This window comes from Theropithecus gelada, chromosome 14 (genome assembly GCF_003255815.1).
Source record: "Theropithecus gelada isolate Dixy chromosome 14, Tgel_1.0, whole genome shotgun sequence".
NCBI classification, from domain to species: Eukaryota; Metazoa; Chordata; class Mammalia; order Primates; family Cercopithecidae; genus Theropithecus; species Theropithecus gelada.
This window is the reverse complement of record NC_037682.1, coordinates 80,222,488-80,248,859: the sequence shown is the minus strand read 5'-3', so window position 1 is coordinate 80,248,859 and position 26,372 is coordinate 80,222,488. Positions and strand designations below refer to the sequence as shown.

The following is a 26,372-nucleotide window of genomic DNA, read 5'->3' as shown; positions in this document are numbered from 1 at the left end:
ACTAAAAAAATACAAAAATTAGCCAGGCGTGGTGGCGCGTGCCTTTAATCCCAGCTTCTTGGGAGGTTGAGGCAAGAGAATCGCTTCAACCTGGGAGGTGCAAGTTGCAGTGAGCCAAGATCACGCCACTGCACTCCAGCCTGGGCGACACAGCAAGACTCCGCTGCTGGGGGGGAAAAAAAAAAAAGTTCATCATTTGTTCTTGTAGTTTTCTGGTGTGGACCTTGTCTCAGTGGAAAAATGTAGTGTGATAGACTGAGGAGAATTCTATTTCTGCCACTTAACAGCCCTGTTGCCTTGGTAAGAGCTCCTTATCTCTGAGCTGAACTCCTTTTGTCCTTGGTAAAATGTGGTTACTATCATCTGCATCCTCATAGCCTTCTTGTAAGGATAATGTGAAGTCACTTTTGAAAAATGCCTTGAATGTGCCAGATGCTGTGTTTTTGTTGTTGTTGTTCGTTTTTGTTTTTGTTGTTTTTGTTTTTCCTTGGCCTTCATTCCTGGAAGTGTTTTGTTATACACCTTTTGTTTGGTGGCCAAAAATGCTAACTACAGAAAAGTTTGTATCTCTTCTTTTTCTAGAATAATTCTTACAGTGTAACCTCTCAGGGTGAAGTTTTTGTTTTGATTGGCACAGGGTGAAAAGGGGCACATTTCCTGTGAATGAGAGCCATGGAAAATGGACCTGAAATTTGAAAACAGATTTTACTTGGTTTCCTTTTCCCTTATTTGTTTGCAGTATAAAGAAGAGGGCATCAAGGTGACCATTTACTGCAATGAGACAATGACTGGGTGGGTGCATGATGTGCTGGGCCGGAACTGGGCTTGTTTCACCGGAAAGAAGGTGGGAACTGCCTCTGAGAATGTGTATGTGAACACAGCACACCTTAAGAATTCTCAGGAAAAGTGAGTTGCTACAAGTGAGATATACATTTAGTTTTGTTTTATAGTATGTGTGAATATGTGTGTACATTTTTGGAATTTTAATTTGATTACACAAAATGTCTTTGGCTTAGAAATATTTGCCATGCTATATAAAACCTTACTGAAAAAATAAATTAACCAATATAATTCAGAGTATTTTTTCAAAGTATTCCAAAAGTAATGGACCAATGATTTCTTTAAGTGAAATCATGTAATGGACCACAGAATTGCAAATTACTAATAAAGAAAAGCCATTTTACTTGTTGCCATGTAATAAGGGCATGTCGCATAATACATGTAGATATATATATTTATGCTGCAACAAGTATAGGTGATACTAACTGGGCAACTTTTAAACAAGACCATAAATAACTGGAATCAAAGTTCTTAGTATTTATGCAGCCTGTTGGTTTGCTAGGGCTGCCATAACAAAGTACCACAGACTGGGTGGCTTAAGGAAGGTTGTTTTCTCACAGTTTTGGAGGCTAGAAGTCCAAGATCGAGGTGTTGTCAGGTTTGGTTTCTTCCAAGGCCACACTCCTTGGCTTGCAGATGTCTGCCTGCTTACCGGGTCCCTAAACAGTCTTTTCTGACTGTCCTAATCTCCTCTTCTTATAAGGACATTGGTCATATTGGATTGGGAGCCACCCATATGACCTAATTTTGCTTTAATTACCTCTTTAAAACTCTGTCTCCAAATACAGTCATATGGCTGCAATACAGGGGGTTAGAATTTCAACATACAACTTTTGGGGGGACACAATTCAGACTATAACCTGCAGTTAATGTTTACTGTTAAATCTATAACTAACTGTGAACCACACAAACAGGAGATTTCAAATAAGACTTTATTAGTTGTAGAAGGAAGAGATGAAATGTTACCTTTTCTGTTTTATGTAGTTGTAAAAGCCACTAAAAATGTACATGTACAAATCTCATCCCAAGCCAGGCAACACTAGCAATGAATGACTGCAGCACAGAGGTAAGAGAGATGATTTAAAGGAGAATGAATTGTCTGCAAAAGTGCTGAACAAGATCTAGACTAATTCATCCCCTTCATTTTGAGTTTAGGTTTTAAATAGCTTTGTTTGGCTTGATCCTAGAGTTATGCATTTCCTTTTAACTTGTTTACTTTGCACCCTATCCTTTAGGATATGCTATGTACTATTGTACTCTATTTGATATTCCAAACATTGTCTCATTTAATGAAGAAGCTCCTAACCAGAGTGCTCAGCACCTACATTGCCTCACCTGTGAAATGAGCATGTGGGACTGAATTGCCTTTGAGGTCTCTTTCAGCTCTTAATGATCTGTTATCCCATAGTAAGATACATTATTTTTAATCTCGTTGATCTTAAACACCAAAAATAATATTATTTAAGACGGAGGATGCTATTTTGTCATTACTTTAATGCACATATCAACACACGAGGTTTTGCTAGATGTTACGATAAAGCAAGGGAAACAGCAGGCTACTGCTCCTCAAATATCTACAGTCAATGAAGTATTGACTCTCATTGTGGGAAAATATCTTAAAAGTATTTTATTTACAATTTAAAATATATTCTTTTGCCTAAAGAAACAATGAAACAACAATAACTTGTTTTTGTTATTGTGTTAGTGTAGTCATACATATGATACAGTTTTATAATCTGCTTGATGAAGGTACCTCTCTGGTTTTTTCACACTTTGCAACAAGTGGGAAAGAACTTGTTTGCAACAAGTGGGAAAGACAAAAACATTAAAACATTATCAACCTGGTTGCACGTTTTTCTGATTATTTTCAGTACTCTCAGGTTCTTAGACCATATCAAAATTCTCTCTCTACACACATGATTTATAACAGAAAGGAAAGTTTGCAGCATGCCTAAAATGTTACTCAGGTTAATTATATCTTGCTTTGCATAGTTGAATGTTTATAGAAGTCTCAGATAGTAAGTCACTCTGAAACCACAGACTCTTTTTTAATAATAATAATATGGTGAGTTCTGTAATTCATAGCATCTAGCACACAGGTATGATAAATGTTTGAATTAAGTGAATAATCAACTCCCTGAATTTTTCTGCTTTGTAAATATACTCTTTGTGTGTTATGTCTATTTACGTAAGTATCCAAGCATTTCGCACAAGGTAAACCAATGTGGCTCAGATTTTAATGTTATTGTGAATCACCTGGGGATCTTGTTAAAAGAAGAAATGCAGATTCTGATTCAGGTGGTCTGCACTGAGCACCTAAAGTATGCATTTCTAACAAACTTCCAGGTGTTGCTGCTGATACTGGTTCAAGAACTAAATTCTGAGTAACAAGTATAAGCCAAACGTCCATAAAGTATAATTTATTTTTGCATCATATGGTTATAATGCTTGCATGTTGTATATATGTTGTATATATGTTGCATACAGGTTTTGCTGTTCTCTTTTTTCATATTAAAAAGGTTATAAAGGTACACTGTAGAAACTAGGGGATAGGGGAAAGCTGGGCATCTCATGCCACCACTCAGCGGTAACCATGTTTGACATTTTTAAAAATGCATTTATAGTGTGTGCGCGCGTGTATGTGTGTGTGTGTGAGTGTGTGTGCGCATACATATGTATGTATATATTATGCATACACATTAATATGCATATATACATATATTACTGTCCAAAAGTTGATAAATTGATTATGATTATGTATAAACTTTGGCTTCTTCTTATATTTAATATAGTTGTGAGCACTCTTCCATATCATTAAATAACTTTCTAGACATTTTTAATGAATATATTATATAGAAAATGAAATATTAATCGGTTCCTTATCCTAGAATATTTATTTCAGTTATTTACAATCTATTAGTAGTTTAAAAGTACTTCATGGAAAATCCTTATACATGCATCTTAGTTAACTTGAACTTTTATTTTTAGAGAAGACATGCCAGGCTCTTCTAGGCTATTGATACATATTGCCAATTACCTTCCTGAAAGATTGTACCACTTTCCACTTAAGCACAGAGTGTGATGCCTGTTTTAATTACTCTATTTACATCAGTAAAGACTGTATCTGAAATGATCTCATTTTGGGGGACAGGTATTCTAATAGGCTCTACAAATATGACCACAACTTTGTGAAAGCTATCAATGCCATTCAGAAGTCCTGGACTGCAACTACATACATGGAATATGAGACTCTTACCCTGGGAGATATGATTAAGAGGAGTGGTGGCCACAGTCGAAAAATCCCAAGGTAATAAAGCACACATTTTATCATTAATAAAAATATGAATGCTGAATACCATCCTCCCTCCTAACCAGTCCTGCTGGTGTTGCTCGCCATTTTATTGGTCGTCCCAGTTGTAACTTTTTATGTGATCTGTTAACAATCTTTCTCTCCTATTGATACATGTTCTGTCACTTTCCAAGTCCTATTTATGAGTTTTTCTTTCACATGTCTGTTGTTTCCATTGCCCCCTTTCCATTTTCTACACTCTGGCATGGAGCTTTGTCCTGTTTCCCCCATGCTGTGGATTAGCCTCCTGCCTGTAACCACCTGAGGGGTTCTTCCTGCTTGCCGCATAAGGAAAGACCATGGCAATGTAGTAGGGAAAGAGCTTGAGAGATACTAGGCTGGCCACGCCACGTGGGGGATGGAGTTCATATTCAAATTATCTTGTCCAAAGCTCATAGGTAGGAGATGGAATTGAGTGAAGTAGGAAATATTAAAGCAGATATTATAGTCTGGCTGCCTGATTTTCACTAGCGGTTTTGTATATAAATTAGTTCTGTTCTAAGAATCCAGTGACATAATAGAAACTCTCAAAGATTCTTAGCTTGTGATATAGGGAGTCTGTGAAACTGCTGAAATTACAGACAACATTTATTGTTTATGAGCATTTCTGAATCTAGAGCTTTCACTAGATTTGTAAAGAATGTGGGCCAAAAGATTAAGAGCCAATCATGTGTCTTTTACTCAAAATGTTTGTAATTCTCACCTTTTTATCCCCCAAACTCCTTTTTCTCTCTCTCCATTTTCACAGTGTTACTGGAAAGGGGTCCTGATCCAGACCCCAAGAAAGGGCTGTTGGATCTTGTGTAGGAAAGAATTTAGGGCGAGTCCTCAGTGCAAAGTGAAAGCAAGTTTATTAAGAAAGTAAAGGAATAAAAGAATGGCTACTCCATAGACAGAGCAGCCCTGAGGGTAGCTGGTTGTCCATTTTTATGGTTATTTCTTGATTATATGCTAAGCAAGGGATGGATTATTCATGCCTCCCCTTTTTAGACCATATAGGATAACTTCCTGACATTGTCATGGCATTCTTTTTTTTTTTTTTTAGAGTCTTACTGTGTTGCCCAGGCTGGAGTGCAGTGGAGCAGTCTCGGCTCACTGCAACCTCCGCCTCCTGGGTTTAAATCATTCTCTTGCCTCAGCCTCCCAAGTAGCTGGGATCACAGGCGTGATCAACCAATGTTTGTATTTTTAGTTGAGACAGAGTTTCGCCATGTTGACCAGGCTGATCTCAAACTCCTGACCTCAGGAGTTCCTCACTCCACCCACCTAGGCCTCCCAAAGTGCCGAGATTACAGATGCGAGCCACCGCGCCTGGTCTGTCATGGCATTCTTAAACTGTCTAGCACTGGTGGGAGTGTAGCAGTGAGGAAGACCAGAGGTCACTCTCATCGCCCTCTTGGTGTTGGTGGGTTTTAGCTGGCTTCTTTACTGCAACCTGTTCTATCAGCAAGGTCTTTATGACCTATATCTTGTGCTGACCTCCTATCTCATTCTATGACTTAGAATACCTTAACTGTCTGGGAATGCAGCCCAGTAGGTATCAGCCTCATCTTACCCAGCTCCTATTCAGGATGGAGTTGCTCTGGTTCAAACACCTTTGACAACAACATTAAGCCAAAGTTTTCACATTGTTTTTGTTTTGTTTGTGTGTGCAATGATGGGCAGATCTCCACCTTATGGGATGGTAGAAAAAAGGAACTTAATATTGAAATGACTGTTTTGTGCCAGATAATTGCTTTAAACTGTATCAGCATCTTATTTAGTCCTGTTGATGACATGGATGTTATCTTCATAACAGCTGCCATTTTATTAAGGACTTACCAGAAAAAGGCACTGTTCTGAGCACTTGTTACCCATCATTACATTGAATTTTCGTAACAACCCTTTGAGGTAAGCATGATTATAACCACTTAAATAGAAGTTAACTGTAGTTTCGTATTGTTAGGTTCCTTGCCAAATATTACACAGATAGTAAGTGATAAAATCATATGCCCAGAAATTACATTGCACTGCCAAACTTAAATTTCTTTTTTATCCTTTATATTCTTAGGTTTAAATAAGGCAATTAGTTAACACATACTGGATTTTGTCCACAGTTCCCGGCTCATAACTCCCATAGGCCTTGTTACTTTCTTTTAATGTGGGGGCACATTAGGCCTCAGAAAACAGAATCTCTCTCTCTCTCTCTTCTTCCGCCCTTCTCTCACCTGCCCAGGGCAGCACTCTAATCTTCCCCTGCCTTTCTGATCTTGGGTCACAGGACTTTCATTTCCAAAGATGTCCTGTGTCATATCCTAAAGGAAAGAACGCTGCAGAGAGAGGCTAAGAAGAATCTGAACAGACAGGTCTGGCTGTGTTTACGTCATACCCTTTTTGTCCAATCACATCTCTACATGGTTGTCAATTGTGCCTATTCAGTATAGTCTCCATATAAGGCTCACAAAGACAGGGTGCAGAGAGTTTCCAGATAACTGAACACGTGGAAGTTCCTGGAGGGTGCTGTGCTCAGGGAGGGCATGGAAGCTGTGTGCCCCTTCCCTCATACCTTGCCCTACTCATTTCTTCATCTGTTTTCATTTGTAGTATCTTTTATAATAAACCAATAAACATTAGTTAGTATTTCTCTGCGTTCTGTGAGCCACTCTAGCAAAGTAATTGAACCCAAGAAGGGTGTCATAGCATCCCCACATTATAGCTGGTTGGTCAGAAGCACAGGTAAACAACCTAGGGCTTTCAATTGGCATTGGAAGTAGGGGGCTGTTTTGTGGGACGGAGCCCTCAACCTGTGAGATCTGATGCCATCTCCAGGTACACAGTGTCAAAACTGGATTGGGGGACACCCAGCTAGTAGCCACTGTGAAAATGGTTGCTTGCTTGATGTGTGGGGAGAAACCCACATGCATTTGATCACAGAATTCTTTTGTGTTGATAGTTGATAGTGTTCAGTGAGAGATTAAAAAAAAAAAAAACTGAGTTTCTTCTTCAACATACTCTCTCAATGTGAAACCACAGAAACTATTTCTATTCAAAGATGGAAATAGTTTGCATCTTAGTTTTTAGTTATGTATCTTAGAAGAAATGTCCAAGCTTTGTTTTTTCTCTCACCTCATATATAAAGTTACCTATAAGGCATAGATTTTTATGATCCTTGATTATTTAGACTTTGTCCAGGTTGTATGTTTTATAGCATTACTGTAACTTCTTTCTATTTGGTATAGTAATTTTTGTATGCATTATTTCTCTTAACCTTGTCTTCCATATTGTTAATGACCATCTCATATTTATCTCTGTATCATGTATATCTTCAACCAATGTGACTGGTTTAGGAGAAAAAAAATTAGTGAACAATTAACTAGCATTTCTCTAGTCTATACAATTGTCAGGGTTACAGTTGCTATTCTTGAAGAAATCATTGTTGTTTTTCTCTTTGTTTCCTCTCAGTTCCATTTTGTCATGTATTCTTAACCTGTGTTATATATAAGAGAAGTTGTGAGACAGGACCAGTTGTGAATAGATGCAGAGGGTATGAAGTAGCCCAGAAAGAATCTTTGCCATTGACTAAATTTTAGCCTAGTAAAAAACATCTGATAACCACTGAAAAACTAGAACAGTGTGATATGACAATGCCCAGTTGAATAAGAAATTCAAGTAGTTTGTAGTAACAAGAAATAATTATTACCACATTGTGACTGTAGTGCCCTCACAAAAAATTTGAAGGAGCAGAGAGAGAGAGGAAGTGAGTTTTCGCTGGGGGCTGGTGAGGGGAGGCTACTTTATGAGCAGTTTTTAAAATTAGAAGTTAGGGAAAAACTCTTAGGGGAGTTTTAAGTGGTGAGTAACAGGCGCTTGAGGTTACAGGAGCAGCAGCATAAAGACATAGAACAGAGAGGCCATTTGGCAGTCTTCGGGAAACTCCGAGAAGTCGAATGTGTCTAACGCTGTGGTGTGTCTCTCTCTCTCTCTCTCTCTCTCTCTGTGTCTCTGTATGTGTGAAATCGCTAATATAGAGAAGCTGTTAGAACAATTTTCTCACTTCCCAAAAATGTCTGTTCATTCATGGGCCTAGGCAACTCTCCTTTGTGTGTCTTACAGCCCAACACTATCATATAAGGTGTGGTTCTATAATGAAACAGTTTTATCTGTTGCTTACAGAGCTAGTCAGCCCATGTTATGCTTATATTACTGGCTGAGGGTGTCCAGGTTCTTGGCGTTTTGAACAAAGAATTGGACAAAATGTACAAATGAAGCAAGGAAAGAATGAAGCAACAAAAGCAGAGATTTGTTGAAAATGAAAGCACACTCCACAGGATGGGAGTGGGCCTAAGTAAATGACTCAAGGCCCTCATTACAGAATTTTCTGGGGTTTCAATACCCTCTAGAGGTTTTCCATTGGTTACCTGGTGTATGCCCTATGTAAGTGAGAGGGTGGAGTATACTTACAAAGTCATTTACTAGGTATGGGCCCTGTGTTAATGGAGAGGATGTTACTCCTGGGGGTTGTGGCCTGTGTAAATGCAGAGGATGAAGTGAAGTTACAAAGCGGTTCACATTCCTGCCACTGCTGAAGTGTTGCCATTTTATTTAGTTCTAGGAAGTCAGCATGAATTGGCCTTATGTTCCCTGCCTCCAGACCCTATTCTCCTGCCTCACATAGACCTTGTTTTTCCTTTGCCAACTTCACTTCTTTTACAGCCACCCCACTACCAATGTGTCTGTCTCCTAAGTCAAACATCAGTGATTCCTCTGTTTTTTCTAAACCCTTCTTATGTCTTCTACTTCTCATCTCTTTCTTGGTCAAAAATCTTTCAAAAGTGAGTAAGAATGCAGCTATTCAGGCAAACTAAAAATAACATCCTAGTGATACACAAAACCAGTGTGATTTCACAAGGGAAAATTATCAATACTAGATACTGAAAAAGAAACAGTGAATGAAAGCCATTTACACAACTCTGTTGTATAATTGACACATTGAATCACTCACAGAACAAGTGCTCTTTGGGTCTGAATCTAGATCCTAGCTAGTCTGGTAGCTGAAATCATAGAATTGTAATAGAGTTTAGAAAATCATCCTCAAATGAAGGATTATATGTTGATATCAAATGTGTATTTCCTTTCTAGGCCCAAACCTGCCCCACTTACTGCTGAAATACAGCAAAAGATTTTGCATTTGCCAACATCTTGGGACTGGAGAAATGTTCACGGTATCAATTTTGTCAGTCCTGTTCGAAACCAAGGTAAAAAAGAATTCTAAGTTTTTTATTAATTTGTTCTGAACTATTTATTGAACATTTGCTCTGTGATGGATTTTGGGGATACCTAGATGGAATGGGCATGATCCCCTTATTACAGAAATAGAAAACAGATGGCCTATGAATTATTCTTTCCTTTTATATCCATAGCAGACTTTGGTTAAAAATTTTCTTTTCAACTGAGCTTAGCATTTCCTCAGTGCTTTTCTCAATATATTTTCCAGGTAGCTAGTGACAATCAGAGTGATATGTAAGACAAACTCATTTGCCCTCCTAGTAGGAAAGATTCTAGTAGAAGCAAAGAATTGTATGCCATTCTGCAAGTGGTTTGTTGGAATCTTTGTTTGCTATCTGTCCCTCTATTCCCCCACCCCCATTAATTTAGTCATTAATTACTACATGAACCCATAAAATAAATCCTTAAATTATTCTCCTGGTAGACTTTTTGAGCTGTGTAAGGACCTTTCAATTCACTTTACATTAAAATATGACATGTGATGGTAAGTATTAACCCAGCTTCCTGAGTGATGGCGTGAGGGCAGAGCTCAGGTTCATGAAAATATTCCTATCATTGAATTTTACCAGTTATTTTTAGAAATTTGATAACATTTGATTTCATAACATGTCCTCTAACTGCACTTGATAGCAAATTATCTTTTTATCTTGAGTTGTAGCCCACAATGACTTGGAGAATCTATGCAATACTCAAGTGTATTACTTCTAAGCTCATTTTGAAGATAATACTACCCATGACTGATTTGTTACTATAAAATAGGTTTAGTATTTGCTATCTGGAAACATTCTGATTAGTGTCTCCTGGGAGGATTATAAATTTATAGTACCCAAAGATAAACTGTTGTTTCCCTTTCGTAAAATTCTAGTGATAATCAGTCTCTGCCATGTCTTATTTTCATCACTTGCCCTTCAAGCTCCCATCTCACTGAATTCTTGCAGTGTTCTGAATGTTGAGAGTCCCAAGTAGGTCTTATAACAGCCAGTGAGCAACATTTCTCTTCTTCATCAGACACCAAGGGTCTCATCTCTTTGCTTTTCTACCAGTTATTCTGGGCTCTTCAGCTCTAAAGAAAGTATAGGTCCTGAAATCTTTCCCTACCTTCTCAGTTTCCTGGGAAGGCTTCCTTGGAAAGTGGGATTGGAAATAAGATAAATTTGAACATAATCGAGAAATGAATGCAAAGTGAAATTGAAGGGTCCATGTTAAGAGATTGCAAGTTACGCTATCACCAACTAGATTTTTTATGTCTATTTGAGAGGATTAATTAATAGTGCATATCATGTGTTGACTTGATCATTGAGGTCCTGGCACATGGTTAGCATTGCTATAATGTGAGCTACTGATATTATAGTGTTGCTTCTGGTGTTGTTACCGGAACATCTAAAATGTGTTAGGATTTTTTTTAATGGCAGAGAAAATAAGGACTAATATGACATAGTCCTTGTTCTGGTGATTTACAGTTTAGCAAGACATACAAGCAAAACATTAAAATATGATAACTACTTTAATAAAGCATTTTTTAAATTCACTGGCAACATAAGAGATGGTAGAAAAGTTTAGCAAACCCTTCCCAAAAGATATGATTGACAAGTTATATGAGATAATAATTCAGGTAAAGGAAATTAGACTTTCTAAAGCCAAATTATTTGACATTGGTTTTCATATACCTTGGTAAAAGCTATTATTTTCTCCAATGTTCTTTATTCTCTGACTGTTATAAATAAGATTTGTACAGAGAAATGGCAATTTCAAAACAGAGGGCTTTGATGGATTAATTGCTTTTGAATTGATCCCTCATCTACAGTATCTTGTCAGGTACTTGAGAAAATAATGTACTTAGAGGTTCCTCTTTTGACTTTCTTTTGGTATTCTATACTGTAAGTTGGGGAAAAAAGTATTTTCTCTTCCTGCTAATTGGGCTACTTGAAAATTCCCACCAACTTTGCCAATACCAGTGTTCTGTATAACCCAGATTTCAGAATTAGCTGCAATTAAGGGAATTCACAGCTTTTCTCTAGTCAGAGAGCAAATTGAAATTAAAGAAAAAAGAAATAGTGGGAGGACAAATGAGGTCCTACCTTTACATTTGGAAACAGATTTAAGAACAAGCCTTATAGCTAGATTTATTAATACTTTGAGGTATGAGAGGGAAGAGAAGCTTAGAAATAGGGCAGAATGGGCTTTCTTTGTTCTTCTCCCAGCTATACTGTTTTTATTTATTTTTATATTTTTAAGAGAGAAGGGAAGTGTCTCTCCTGGGTCACATTAACTAGGAAATACAGTGTTTTCATAATGCATGAAGTCTAGTCCATTTAAGTCTTGTTTCAAAATGCTGTTTATACTATTTGAGCAGGAAGGCAGAGACCTTAAACTGCTCCACCCAATTCATTTTACACAAAAGATTAAAAAAAAAAAACAGTGTCAAAAGGTCAAGCGCACAGTGTTGCACAACCAATGAGAGGCAAAATAAGAGAAGAGGGGGGAAAAAAAAAAAAGAATCCTGACTCCTGACTCCTAGTGCAGCATGTTCTTCACTGGTGGAAGGTACTGCTGAATATAGTTATACCATATGAAAATAACACTATCTATTTGAGATTGTAGAAATTTGATTACTGCAGAGCTCTGGCTGGGCTAGAATCACTTCTTATTCTTTATTGCATTGCAGTATTCTTAAGAGATAAATGGTTCTTTTAGAATCAGATTGGCCTTGGCTGTTGAAATGAGGCATTAATTCCCTTGGTAGCTGACACATTCTTACAAGTCAGGGGCCTGATGAAGGTTATCTTTTTCCCTTGTTCCTGTGATTACTCTGTAAATAGGACACATTCGGAGCCCCTGAATGCACGTGTGGCCTGTCCCTCCCACAGTGATCGATGGTTAGATAATGCGAATTTAATGACCAGTACTGAGAGAGATTATTTCCATGGCTGCTATGGGCCGAGAAAGCTGGACGGTCAGAAAGGGACCCTTTCCAGACTCTCCTGGGATGTGTTATTTCTTTGACATTGGTTTCCTTTCATGAGGTGCCAAGGTGTATTTGTAAGTTGTCCAGTATTGCACAACTAATGAGGGGCAAAACAAGAAAGCAGGAAAAAAAAAACAAAAAAACCCACAAAAAACAAGAATCCTCACTCCTAGTTCAGTGTGTTCTTCACTGTTGGAAGGTACTGCTGTACATAGTTATATGTTCAGTGTGCAATGTACAATGTTGACATTCTATCATTTGAAGGATGGGTCCTATAGATAGTATCATCTGCATGGTTTTGAAAACAAAAGATATAAGCTAATTTTGCTCTGTCTAGTGACTACGACACAGGGAGAGAAAATCTGAACATTGGTTAAAGTAGACATGGACGCATAAATTGAAAAGGACACTAATCCTGCCTTAGGAGACAGTAAGGCACTTGTCCCTGCTATCTATTAGCTGTGTGTCCTTGGACAGCTCATTGCTTCTTTCTGAGCCACCTTTACATGTTATCAAGTGAGCAGATTGTACACTAGATGAATTCACAGGGCCTTCTTCCAAGTGCTTTTCTAATCTTCATAATTTAGATAATCTCTCAGTAGGAAAACAGTGTATAATATGGTCAATCTGAGATTTTTAGGGGGAGAATTTTAGGGAACATCAGAAATGGCAGTAGTTAAAAGGAAACAGGGCTCAGACTGACTTCTGTCCATAACTTCACGTGGTAGAAGGGATGAGAGTTCTCTCTGGAGCTTTTTGTATTAGGTCACTAATCCCAAAGGCCCCACCTCCTAAGACCATCACTTTGGGGATTGGGGTTTTAACATGATTTTGGAGGGACATAAACCTTCATCTCATTGCATTAGAGATATTTGAAAGCTCAGCTCACATGTATTCCTCCACAGTTTTCTCCCAACCTGATGGCTTTTAATGTTGCAGACATAAATCCTTTCATCATTATCAAGAATATTGCCAAAAGCTTCTCAGAAATTATGAGGGGATTTTTTAGTTTCTAAAATATTCTCAAAGAAAATCCCATGTACTAATGTTTGCCTTTTGGTGAAAAAGGATGAAATCTTAATGATTGCCTTCATAAGCTCAACAATGTTTGTTAGTTGAGTCTTCTTATTGTGCTGATTCTTATAAATAACAACATTCAGTATAAACATTAATGTATGTGATTCACTAAGGTTTCTGTATGATTTTCTGTGAGGCTTTAGATGGCTCCTGGATTATGTATCTTTTTTCCATCTCCAGCATCCTGTGGCAGCTGCTACTCATTTGCTTCTGTGGGTATGCTAGAAGCGAGAATCCGTATACTAACCAACAATTCTCAGACCCCAATCCTGAGTCCTCAGGAGGTCGTGTCTTGCAGCCAGTATGCTCAAGGTAAGTGTTGCATTTCAGACACCATTTATGAGCTATTTACCTGTGTGGAGCTGGCTGTTGTTGGCAAAGGCAAAAGGATGGTGCAGTAGAGAGCACAGTGTCTATAGTCAGAAAACCTGGGTGCAAGTCTGGCCCTATAACTTATTAATGGATGGTTTCTCATGGAATTCACTGTACCATCCACCAAAATGTCAATAGTTACTATATATTGAGTGAGCTCTACCTCTTACATATATTGCCTAACAATGCTCAAAACTCTGAGAAGTAGCAAGTATAATCCCTATTTATGGACGGGGAACAGGAACAAAGAAATTTTTCTAATAATTTGAAGGTCTCACAGCTTTTAGCTTGGAGTTTCACTTCTAATTATCATCTCTAAAACCCAACTTTTTTAAAAACCGTGCTAACACTGGTTTCTCTCTGGGAGAATTTTAAAATTCTGTACTTAGGGCTGGGCGCAGTGGCTCATGCCTATAACCCCAGCACTTTGGGAGACTGAGATGGGTGAATCTCTTGAGTCCTGGAGTTTGAGACCAGCCTGGGCAACATGGCAAAACCTCATCTGTATTAAAAATACAAAAAATTAGCTGGGCTTGGTGGCGTGCGCTTGAGAATCACTTGAGCCCGGGAGGTCAAGGCTGCAGTGAGCTGATATCATGCCACTGCACTCCAGCCTGGGCAACTGGAGTGAGGCCCTGTTATGGGAAAAAAAAAAAAAAAAAAATCTGTACTTAGGCTTTCAGATCAGGCTGTATGTGATGTATGTCAAAAACACAGCTATAATTGATTGAGGGAGAAACATTACCATTTTAAAGATTTATGCTGTCAAGCCCAGATTTGGCCACTAGGAATTTCCCAGCTCACCACTGAACCTGCTGATGAGTGATTATTTGCCAGTGAGCCTTTCATTCTTTCTAAAATACGTAATACTAGTTGTGACTTGTAGGCTATAGGGGCTATAGTATATAAGACAGTCTTTATCTTCATGAAGCTTACAGTTAGGTGAGAGATAGAGATGAAATAATTATAACAGTGTGAAGAACAGTGAAGAAAAAGTACAGAGTTATGGATAAATATAATAGGGTCAGGACTACAGGAGGAAGGTAGGAAAGACATTTCAGCCAGAGGTTGTCAGGGAAAAGACTTGCTTGAGAAAGAGCCGAGGTGTGGGGTCTGGCTGCTTAGCAATGACCATAATACATAACTTTTGCTATTTTTACATGAAGTAACTAATTTAACCCTATGAGGAAAGTACTACTACCATCTAGATTTTACAGGTAAGTAAGCAGAGATACAGAAAAGTTATACTCTTCACACAGCTTTGGCTTTAAACCTATGTAGGCTTCAGAGCCTCCCCACTTAACCACTTTGCCATTGCTACACCCATGTTAGGTGCTAAGTAGATATCTGTTAAGTAGAAGGGGGATGAAAGGATAGTTAGCTAGCTGGAAAATGGATGGATGAATGAAGTGACACTTAAGCTAAGAACAACTTTCGGGGTAACATGCAAAGAATAGTGGAGCAAAAAAGAAAAAAATAGAAAATGGGATAATCCTTTTTCTACTAAGGGGTAACCATGTGTGTTGTTCATCTTCAGGCTGTGAAGGCGGCTTCCCATACCTCATTGCAGGAAAGTACGCCCAGGATTTTGGGCTGGTGGAAGAAGCTTGCTTCCCTTACACAGGCACTGATTCTCCATGCAAAATGAAGGAAGACTGCTTTCGTTATTATTCCTCTGAGTACCACTATGTGGGAGGTTTCTATGGGGGCTGCAATGAAGCCCTGATGAAGCTTGAGTTGGTCTATCATGGGCCCTTGTCAGTTGCTTTTGAAGTCTATGATGACTTCCTCCACTACCAAAATGGGATCTACCACCACACTGGTCTAAGAGACCCTTTCAACCCCTTTGAGCTGACTAATCACGCTGTTCTGCTTGTGGGCTATGGCACTGACTCAGCCTCTGGGATGGATTACTGGATTGTTAAAAACAGCTGGGGCACCAGCTGGGGTGAAGATGGCTACTTCCGGATCCGCAGAGGAACGGATGAGTGTGCAATTGAGAGCATAGCAGTGGCAGCCACACCAATTCCTAAATTGTAGGGTATGTCTCCCAGTATTTCATAATGATCTGCATCAGTTGTAAAAGGGAATTGATATATTCACAGACTGGAGACTTTTAGCAGCAATTTCAGAAGCTTACAAATAGATTCCTATGAAGATTTTTGTCTTTAGAATTAAAACTGCCCTCAATCTTAATATACCTTTCAATCACCCACTGGCCACTTTTTTCTAAGTATTCAGTTAAGTGGGAATATTCTGGAAGAGGGTCAGCCATGAAGTAATAGAGTTTGTTTAATCATTTGTAATTCAAACAGATGCTATATTTTTTTAAAATCAATGTGAAAACATAGACTTATTTTTTAATTGTACCAATCACAAGAAAATAATGTCAATAATTATCAAAACTTTCAAAATAAATGCTCATATTTTTAAAATAAAGTTTAAAAAATAACTGCATTATAGAGTTTATGTTTACTTCAGCGAATTTTTATCATTGACTCAGTAAGATTCACTTATGTTACCTATGTAAGCACTTAAGAAGAAAAAACGTTTGAAGATATTTCAATTAAAAAGTATGGGGGCTGGGCGCGGTGACTCAAGCCTGTAATCCCAGCACTTTGGGAGGCCAAAACGGGTGGATCACGAGGTCAGGAGATTGAGACCATCCTGGCTAACACGGTGAAACCGTGAAACCCTGTCTCTACTAAAAAATACAAAAAACTAGCCGGGCGAGGTGGTGGGTGCCTGTAGTCCCAGCTACTTGGGAGGCTGAGGCAGGAGAACGGCGTGAACCCGGGAGGCGGAGCTTGCAGTGAGCTGAGATCGGCCACTGCACTCCAACCTGGGCCACAGAGCGAGACTCCGTCTCAAAAAAAAAAAAAACAAAAAAAAACCAAAAGTATGAACCTTTATGACAGGGGATATACTCAGATAATGCCTAGTGAATCCTAAGATTATCCTTGGATATTTGATGAGTCAGAGACCTCAGAGAAAAAAAATAAGAGTTTTGAAAAAATCTGGATATTGGTGAAATTATTCTATGGTGTGTATCTTATATTTGGGAGTATTGGCTAGTTTTCAGTAGGTGAGCAATAATAGCTTAATGAGTGAAATACTAGCAGCTTAGATTTAAATAGATTTTTGGAATCTCCCAGAGATATTTCACAGTGGATATGAAACCTCTATGCTAAGTAACATGCCTTCTCTTAGAAATTATGTGACAGGAGAATAAGGCAGTCAGAGCTCTGAAACATGAACATGGACCACAGCCTTATCGAGCTGGAAAGGACCATAAAGATCATGTAATTTAACCTCTTTGCACAGAGACTCAACTTACAGGGCAAGTGATGTATCTAAGGTCACATAGCTGGCAAGTGATGGAGTCATGCTTAAAACCTAAATCTTCGAAACCGAGTTCTCCTTGAGCACCTTCAAGCACTGAATCTCAGCATTTCCCACCAGAGTATCTGCAATCACCAGGGATACTAGCTGCATACTTGGAAATTTCACCTTAACATTCTGAGTTTCAGAGTTTTGTGCGAAACTTTCCTACGTATTTTCTGCATTAAAATTCACTACAATGATGTTTTTACCCTCCTTGAACTCCAGTAGGGCTCCAGGAGTATGCACCATTTAAAGTTTGGCTTCCTGGACCTCCTGGCATGCTGCCACATACCTTTGATCTTTTCACCACATGGTGGCACAGAAACAGCACTGGAAGGCACAGCCAGGGTCGGAATCATTGGAAGGCTTCCAAGGAGATGAGATACACTTTCTTTTTATTGTTACTGATTGAATGTAATTTCCATCCTATTTTGTGCCCAGCCTCACTGCTATGTGAACATATAAACAGATTTTTAAATCAAGCATAAATATTTTTTTTTCACTAAAATTCATGAAGTTCATCTGTCAGTTTAACAAACACAATTCTATTTAACATGTAAGCATGAATTTATTCTCTAGTTTTCCAGTTGGACAGCAGTCGGCTGACACATAGGAACAACTCAACATGTTGTAGAGTGCCTGTGATTTTGCGCTATTTTATGAGGGCCCTGACTGGCTCTTAAGTAAATAAATTCATTGCTGGCGTCATTCATTAAATACTTTAGGAAATATTAAATGGCTAAATATTGGTGTGAACCTAACTGTCATGGAAGTCAGATCATACAACATGTTTACTTGAGGACAAGCAATGATTTGAAGAGACCCTAAGTTTTCAGAGATTATGAGAGGGATTGCCCAGAATAAGAACTTCAGATAGACTACATTTCAACTTGGATTTATCTTCTGTCGAAGTCTGCTTTTCCTGTTTCTCTACGACAGAAAGATCGTTTATATCATCCATGTTGCAGATTTCATCAAATACAGTGACTAAATGGAACATTAGGGTTTCACAAACCATGCAATTAGACTGTTAAGCTGTACAAAAAGCAGTTGGTGTCAGTATCTAGAACTTTTTATATCGATGCTTAATAGAACACATACTCAGAGTCTTTTAACAAATGGAGCTCTAGAAAAAAAAATGAGATGGGAACTCTGGCTAACCTCCCCAAAGACATTCCCAGAAAATCTACAAGGATTATCTACATGGATGATGCCACAGGTCACAAAGAAGAAAAATAATATTTAGCCAGGCAGTCTGACACAAGTATAATATTGATTCTGGAGCCATAGTGCCTGGATAAGTGTTCTGGCTGTGTATCTTATTAGCCATGAAACCTTAGGCAGTTTCCTTATCCTACCTGCTCTTTTCTTCTTTCTTTCCTTCCTTTCTTCCTTCTTCCTTTCCTTCCTTCCTGCTTCCTTTCCTTTCCCTTCCTTCCTTCTCCTTCCTTCCTTCTCCTTCCTTCCTTCCTTCTTTTTTTTCTTTTCTTTTCTGTAAAAATAGAGAAAATCGCATCGATATCTCTCACTGAATTTTTGACTTTTTTTTTTTTTTGATTCATGCTCACTGCAGCCTCAACCTCTTGGGCTCAAGCCATCCTCCCACCTCAGCCTCCCGTGTCCCTGGGACTACGGGTGCATGCCACCATACCTGGCTAATGAAGTTGTCCTCTCTAAACCGTTGCTATTGCAACAAAGGAACTAAATGTATTTGTATTTGCATTTTTAATAGCATTACTTGCTATCTAAGCTCAGGCCCTTCATCATTCCAAATGGAGGTGCTAAAGATAATTAAAGATAATGCAGTTTCCCTGATCATACAAACTTGCTCACAGAACTCAGGAACTGAATAGATTTGGATAGTAAGGAATATATATACATACTTCATAGAGTTCTCTGAGGGTTAAATGCTTTATATATATGCAAAGTATGTAGAACAGTGCTTGGCATGTGGTAAGGAGTAAATAAATATTAGTATTTTTCTGAACTCAAATTGTAAAATAATATTTTGCTATGAGGAAGCAGCTAAGATGTATTCTATAAATAAGCTCTACAACGAGAGGATAGAGAAAGGCTTATGAGGGTTTTTTGTTTGTTTTTTGTTTTGTTTTTTTTAAGGGAGAAAATAACCTACAGAGGAACACTAGCACAAGGAAACCCACAAAGAAAAGCAAAAAGCTTTATGAATTAGGCATATGGTTTAAATTTCATTTTTACTATACAATTTTTACATCCCTCACCCCTACCATTCTTGTGTTGCTGCCTGCGGGAAGAGAACAAGTCTGAGAGGTGATGGAGTTTGAGAGACTACCACAGGAGTGAGTAACAGGACCCAGCCAGGGAAAAGACATTGCAATTTTGAAGTGAAAAAGACTGAAGGTAATGTAAAGTCATAATTTGATTTTCATATTCAGGTTCTAAAAGCATGAAGATAAAGTAAGCATAACAGATTTACATCACATTAATGCTGGAAGGTTATCTAGTCTACCTCTGTTGCTAAAAATGGGCCTTGAGAGGTAACATGCCTGAGCTTCCAGCTAATAAAGATAAATCTATGCTCCAATATGTCCAGAACTTTCTATTGTACCTGCTGCCTTCCAATTAAGAAAAATGGCAAAATAATGTATCCATTCTTAAATGTTGTGAGACCAATAACCTCACCTTGTTCTTTAAAATAATTTCCAACGTTTGTACCACCTCCCAGAAATCTCATTCTCATTTCTTTGGGGCAGGTACTCTAAGTGCCAATCCACGTGTGGTGGTTTGGAAGGTTTAATATAACAGTTTTCTTCTAAATATAGTGATGTTAATGTATTTATATCTCTTAACTCTAATTAAGGTTTATTTTTGGTTTAAAGCTAAGTAGAATCTTCCTGGCCAAGTTTGGGGAGCTTTAGATATATCAGAATCTTCTTTGATGGGAAGCACATGGACTTAAAATTGTGTGTTGGTAGTGGGTGAGTCACTGGGCCTCATGAAATATTAACTGTAAAGTATTGATCTCATTGAATTTTAGTTCCGATTAAAAGTACAAATTTGCGTGAAATTGCCTGGGACATAAAATAATCGGAACTTCAGCAGACTTTCTGGTCATGCCATTCTATGTCCTAGTAATAACAAACTAGAATTTCAGGATATAAACTAACTCAGGAAGAAAATGCAACACACGCCTTTTGTGTGTGTGTGTTTTCCTTTTTCCTTTGAGAAGTCCATTTTTCAATATCCCTTTTTTTAAACCTCTTTTAAGAGTTAGTAGAAGAAATTTAACCTCTTCTTTTCCAACTTTGAGGATGTGATGCTGATGTAATACTTTGATTTTGAACTTTATGTTCTTAAAGACAATTTGTTTTCTTGAAATTCAAGTCTGTAGGTGGTTAAATGCGGAAAGAATATGATAAACTTCAGACTCCTCAAGTTGAGAAAAAAATAGCAGACATTTTCTTCCTCTAATGCAAAAGGTCTTAAAGAGATTGAAATCCTAGCAATCAATTGAAAGAAATAAGTTAGAGAAATAGCTTTCCCCCCAGGAAATGAGGGAAATGCCATAAAGCTAAGGGTTGTGCATTAAAGTAATCATTGAGATGATTTTTTTTCTGTAATGTATTTTCTGGACCTTCAAAAGTATTGAATAGTTTCACTATAGTTTGAGATAAATGACAGAAAAGTTCTTTCAGTATCAGATTTTTAAACCTCATTCTCTCTTTTTGGGGGCTTCTGAAGAACTAAAAGTCTGCTTTTCCTTTAGATTGACTATTTCTATGCCACTGTAAGAAATGGGCACTATTCTCAAGAGATGGCAGATGCAATCCTAGTCTGGCAGGCTAAAATTCAGTTGGGTGAAAAGGATAAGCCTATGGAAAGAAAGTAAACAAAATAGCATTGTGCCACTAGAGAACCCAGAAATAAATTCATATATTTTCAGCCAACTGACAAAGGTACCAAAAACATACACTAGGAAAAGAACACTCTCTTCAATAAATGGTGCTGGGGAAACTTGATATCTATGTGAAGGAGAATGAAACTAGATCCTTATGACTCACCGCATACAAAAACCCAACATGAATTAAAGACTTAAATGTAAGACCTGAAACTATACAAATACTAGAAGAAAACATAGGAAATGCCCAAGAACTTTAGCTTAGGCGAAGATTTTATGGTTAATATTTCAAAAGCATAGGCACACAAAAACAAACAGTATACAAATGGAGCTATAGTAAACTACAAAGCTTCTGCACAGCAAAGGTAACAATCAACAAAGGGAAGAGACAACCCGTAGAATGTGAGAAAATATTTGCAAATGATTCATTCAACAAGGGACTAATATCTGGAATATAAAAGGAGCTCAGACAACTCACCATCAAAAAACAAAAACAAACATACAAAAAACCCAAACAATCTCATTAAAATGTGAGCAAAGGATCTGAAGAGACGTTTCTCAAAAGAAGACATACAAATGGCTACCAGATACACGAAGAAATGCTCAACATCACTAATGATTAGGGAAATGAAAATCACAATGAGACATCATTCCAGTTAGAATGGCTATTATAAAAAAAGACAAAAAGTGAAAAGACACTTGTGAAAATGTGGAGAAGAGGAAACTCTTACACACTCTTGGTGGTAATGTAAATTAGCACAGCTATTATGGAAAACAATATGGAGGTTTCTCAAAAAACTAAAAATAGAACTACCACATGATCCAGAAATTCTACCAATGGGTATTTATCCAAAGAAAAAGAGATCAGTATATCAAAAGGATATCTGCATTCCCATGTTTATTGAAGCACTATTCACAATAGTCAAGATATGGAATTTAGTCAACTGTCCATCAATGGATGAATAAAGAAAATATGGTATATGTACACACTATGGATTCCTATTGGGCCATAAAATAGAATGAAATCCTGCAATTTGTGGCCACATTGATGGAACCTGTGGTCATTATATTAAGTGAAGTAAGCCAGGCACAGGAAAACAAATATTGCATGTTCTCACTCATATGTGGGAGGTAAAACAGTGGATTCCATGAAAGTAGAGAGTAGAATAATGGTTAACAGAGGCTGGGAGGGTATTGGGAGAAGAGGATAAAGAGATGTTGGTTAATGGGTACAAGCATTCAGTTCAAAGGAATAAGTTCTTGTGTTTGATAGCACAGTAGGCTAACTATAGTTAATAATAATATATTGTATATTCCAAAACAACTAGGAGAGAAGATATGAAATGTTCCCAACACACAGAAATGATAAATGTTATAGGTTATGTATATGCTAAATACCCTGATTTCATTATTACACATTTTATGCATGTATCAAAATGCCATATGTACCCCCATAAATATGCACAAATGTGTATCAATTTTTAAAAATAGCATTGTGGCACAAAAATATCATGGTCTTTGGAACCAGAAAATCCTGATATTGAGTCTTTGCTCCACCAATGTTTGTTATTTGGACTTTGTTCAGTTATTGAACAGAAATTTCTAGTAATCAGTGTCTTTGCCTGTTAAACAGCAATGCTACTATCTTTTTCAAGGGTTGTGCCAAGGTTTAAAAGAAGCAATGAGTGTTTATACATAACTTGCCTTGTTTTAAAAAAAAGATTTAAAGTGCTTTGTGAAGGTTAAGATGCAATGCAAAATAAATTAAAAATAAGTGAGTGAAATGAATTAAAGGGAAGATAAAGGTTGGAAAGCAGGATATACCCATGAAATAAAAGCTAAAAATAGAATCTAGTACATTACCTGATACATGTGGATCACTCTTCAACACTGGTTCTCAACTAGAGGGTAATTTTGCCCCTAATGTTGGTAGACATTTGGGGTTGTCATAATTGGGCAAGGATGGGAGTGTACTACTGCACCTAGTTGGTAGAGGCCAGATATACAGCTAAATATTCTACAGTGCACAGAACAAACCTCCACTTGAAGAATTAAGCAGCCCAAAGTGTCAATAGTCCTGAGGTTGAAAAAGTCCTGTCTACAACATGCTAATTCTTTTATATACTTTCCCAACACCAAATGAATGTTACACACTTTGGAAGAGGGAAAGAATTCTGAGGGTTAAAGTAATCCCAGAATCTTCCAAAGAGGATTTGCAACTTGAGCTGACCTTTGGAAAAGCAAGAGGCATAGTAAAAGGCATGGGAGGCCAAGAGACTGTGGGAAGATAGAAGCAATGAGAGAAGATTAAGACATTTCGCTTCAATTTCAAGGTGACAGATTGACCCCATTCTGCAGTAATCCCCACTCAACAGAACCGACTGACATGACTCTAAAAGGTATAAAATGTATTAAATACGTAGCCATAATTTGTAAGAATTGAATGTCTTAATGAACCAGAAATTGTGATAAACCCTTATAAGAAAAAGTGAGGGGAGCAAATGGGAAGTTATTGTGATAATTGAAGGCCCAAGCATGTGGGGGAAATTCTGCCATAGAAGATGAGACCATTCAACTCACCAAACAGTTCATCAAAATAAGGGTAAGAAGGAAAGAGGTAGATTGTAACATCTTTACTTAAAGCATTGGTCCTTCATGCCTGCTGGGTCATGAGCCTCTTTGAAACTGATGAAAACTATGGATCCTTTCCCCAGAAAAGTGCACTTTTTCATTCCGTATTTGCATAAAATTCCAGCAGTCTCATGAAAATGTATAATCCCAAGTACTGGCAGTAAACTTTTGTGTGTATGGGTGCCTCTTCCCCTAGCCAGTAGCCATTCCAAAATGCCGATATTGTTACTATTTAAATTTTTCTCTCAATTATAGGCTGGGAGGAACCATTGAAAAGTCTTGGCAGGTGAGATTCAGGTGGCTAGACCAGTTAGATAACTCAGCTTTGAGCCGTAATTTCACTCGGGGTCAGACCCTGTTGGGAAACTGAACTCTCCATTTGTTCCCTGAGCCTTAGTGGCTCTCTCAGTCCCCAGCTCTTTGTCTGTTTCTCTGGGGTTGAGATGTAGTCTTACTCATGGTATCATTGTCTCTAGAGACAAGACTCTGACGAGTAAAATCCCACCTGGGAACCAGATTCCTTCTGCCAATGGAGAGACTTTTTTTGATGCTCACTACCTGCTGTCTAATTGGGCATTTTGTGCAGTACCCGGATTCCCCAACATTGTGCTCCTGCTATATCCAAGAGCAAGCATTATCTTCCCCCTGCCCCTCCCCTTGAACCTGACTGCTGCCTCTTTACCTTGACTGTCCCCTGCAGCAGCTTCACCAAGTGTATACTTTATTTTTGACCCAATTACTTTTGCCTTTATTGGTAATAATAATGATAGCTGCCATTTATCAAGATCTTACTTTGTGCTAGGTGATATGGTAAGCTCTTTGCATGCAACATCTCATTGAATTCCTGGTATAGATTTTGTTTTACACATAAGGAATAAGACAAGCTAAGGAACTCATCCATTTTCTTGAGATTTGAATCCAGGTCTCTTTGTTCTAGTGCCATAGCTCTTAGCTATACTTCCCTCAAGATATTCTTCCTGTGCTTTTCCCAGGAGTCTTGATTTTTTAGGTCCTGGTCTCTTTTGTTCTTCCTTATCTTTTTGTAAGAAACTATCATAATTGCACAAATCCTGAGAAATAAGAAGACACCTTCAGCGTCTTAAACTAGGATAAATAAAAGAAGGGTGGCCTCATAGAATTTAAGTCAGGAGAGAGGTGGTGGGCAATGGATGACAAGCTCTACTTTGAACAGGTTGAATTTCAGCTGACCACTGCTAAAGCAGTACAAGCTTTTCCTTTCAGCAAGTATCTTCCCAGAAATGTGATAGCAATGTTTAGGAAGAATTTGGCAAACATAATGTTTAGCAGATTTGCAACAAATGCTATAAGCTCAAATGGAAGATTTTTTAATTTTTATTTTTTGGCAGCACACTCAGCCCTCCAAGGGAGAGTGGATTATTTTGCTTGCAAGTGCGATATCAAGGGAGGTATTAAGGACAACAACATTCCCTCCTGTATAAAAAATAAATAAATAAATAAATAAATAAATAAATAAAGATTATTGAGACCCTCTCTGCTGTATTTAATGTACTTCATGATGTTGGTAGAAAAATACCAACTCAGAATAAGTTCAGGAATACATTTGGTTTCACAGAAAGTTTAAAGTCAATCTGGGCATTCAGTGATCTCTTTCTGTATATTTGATCTACCCATCTGCTGGGCTTTTGAAGTTTTGGATAATAAAAAATAAAAAAAGGAATAGTCCCAGCAGTATTTGCATGAACTTTTATTGAATTCAGTTCAGAGCCCTTTGGCATGAAGAGTACTGACTTTGGCAAGCATCCAGGAAACACTCTTATGGGAAGTTTCTCTGTTTTTGTTTTGGAGCAACTTTGCACAATTAATCACAGCATCATTTACAGTTACAAAAAGTTGGAAACAACCTAGAGGCCCAACAAATAGAAAATAGATCATTTATAGTACACAAACTTGACAATATATTATACAACATTAAAAACAACTATGGCACTAACATAACAACATTAAGTAGTATTTATGTTATATGTGGGAAAAAGGATGCTGTGTTTTGTAATGAAAAATGCAAATGGATATATTAGTGCCTTCAAAAGGGCAAGAGGATTATGAATGGTTAAACATACTTATTTCTTTTATTGTTTTTCTTATGAAAAATAGCTATGCTATAAATAACAGAAAATGTAATAAAAATTTGCATGACCAAGGAGGCCTTATCACATAAATAAGCTCAAGTCTCTCCTCCAAAAAGCCACTAAAGTAGCCTGTTCTCATGCTGGTGTGCAAAAATACCCGAGATGGGGTAATTTTTAAAGAAAAGAGGTATAATTGACACCGTTCCACATGGCTGAGGAGGCTTCAGGAAACTTAGAACCATGGTGTAAGGCAACTCTTCACAGGATGGCAGAAGAGAATGAGTGCAGAGCAAAGGGGGAAGCCCCTTATAAAGCCATCAGATGTCACGAGAAGTCACTATCATGAGAACAATATGGGGGAAACTGCCCCCATGATTCAATTATCTCCACTTGGTCCCACCCTTGACACGCGGGGATTATTACAATTCAAGGTGAGATTTGGGTGGGGAAGCAGAGAGAGTCAAACCATATCAGCTACCAACTTTTCACCTACTGTAAATATCA

At 37.9% G+C, this 26,372-nt stretch overlaps 1 protein-coding gene across 2 annotated transcripts in view; it reads left to right on the top strand.

The window, feature by feature from the left end:
- Nucleotides 1-16,325, top strand: part of CTSC (cathepsin C) — a 40,577-nt gene extending 24,252 nt beyond the window's left edge. The window contains exons 3-7 of one of the 2 annotated variants that reach the window (XM_025355588.1): nucleotides 740-906; nucleotides 3,992-4,147; nucleotides 9,308-9,423; nucleotides 13,677-13,808; nucleotides 15,406-16,325. In XM_025355588.1, coding sequence (XP_025211373.1) covers nucleotides 740-906; nucleotides 3,992-4,147; nucleotides 9,308-9,423; nucleotides 13,677-13,808; nucleotides 15,406-15,908 — 1,074 coding nt within the window. In that variant the 3' untranslated portion in view covers nucleotides 15,909-16,325. Of the gene's footprint in view, nucleotides 1-739; nucleotides 907-3,991; nucleotides 4,148-9,307; nucleotides 9,424-13,676; nucleotides 13,809-15,405 lie in introns of those variants that run through there. The other variant, XM_025355592.1, reaches the window with a different exon arrangement.
- The last annotated feature ends 10,047 nt before the right edge of the window (nucleotides 16,326-26,372 follow it).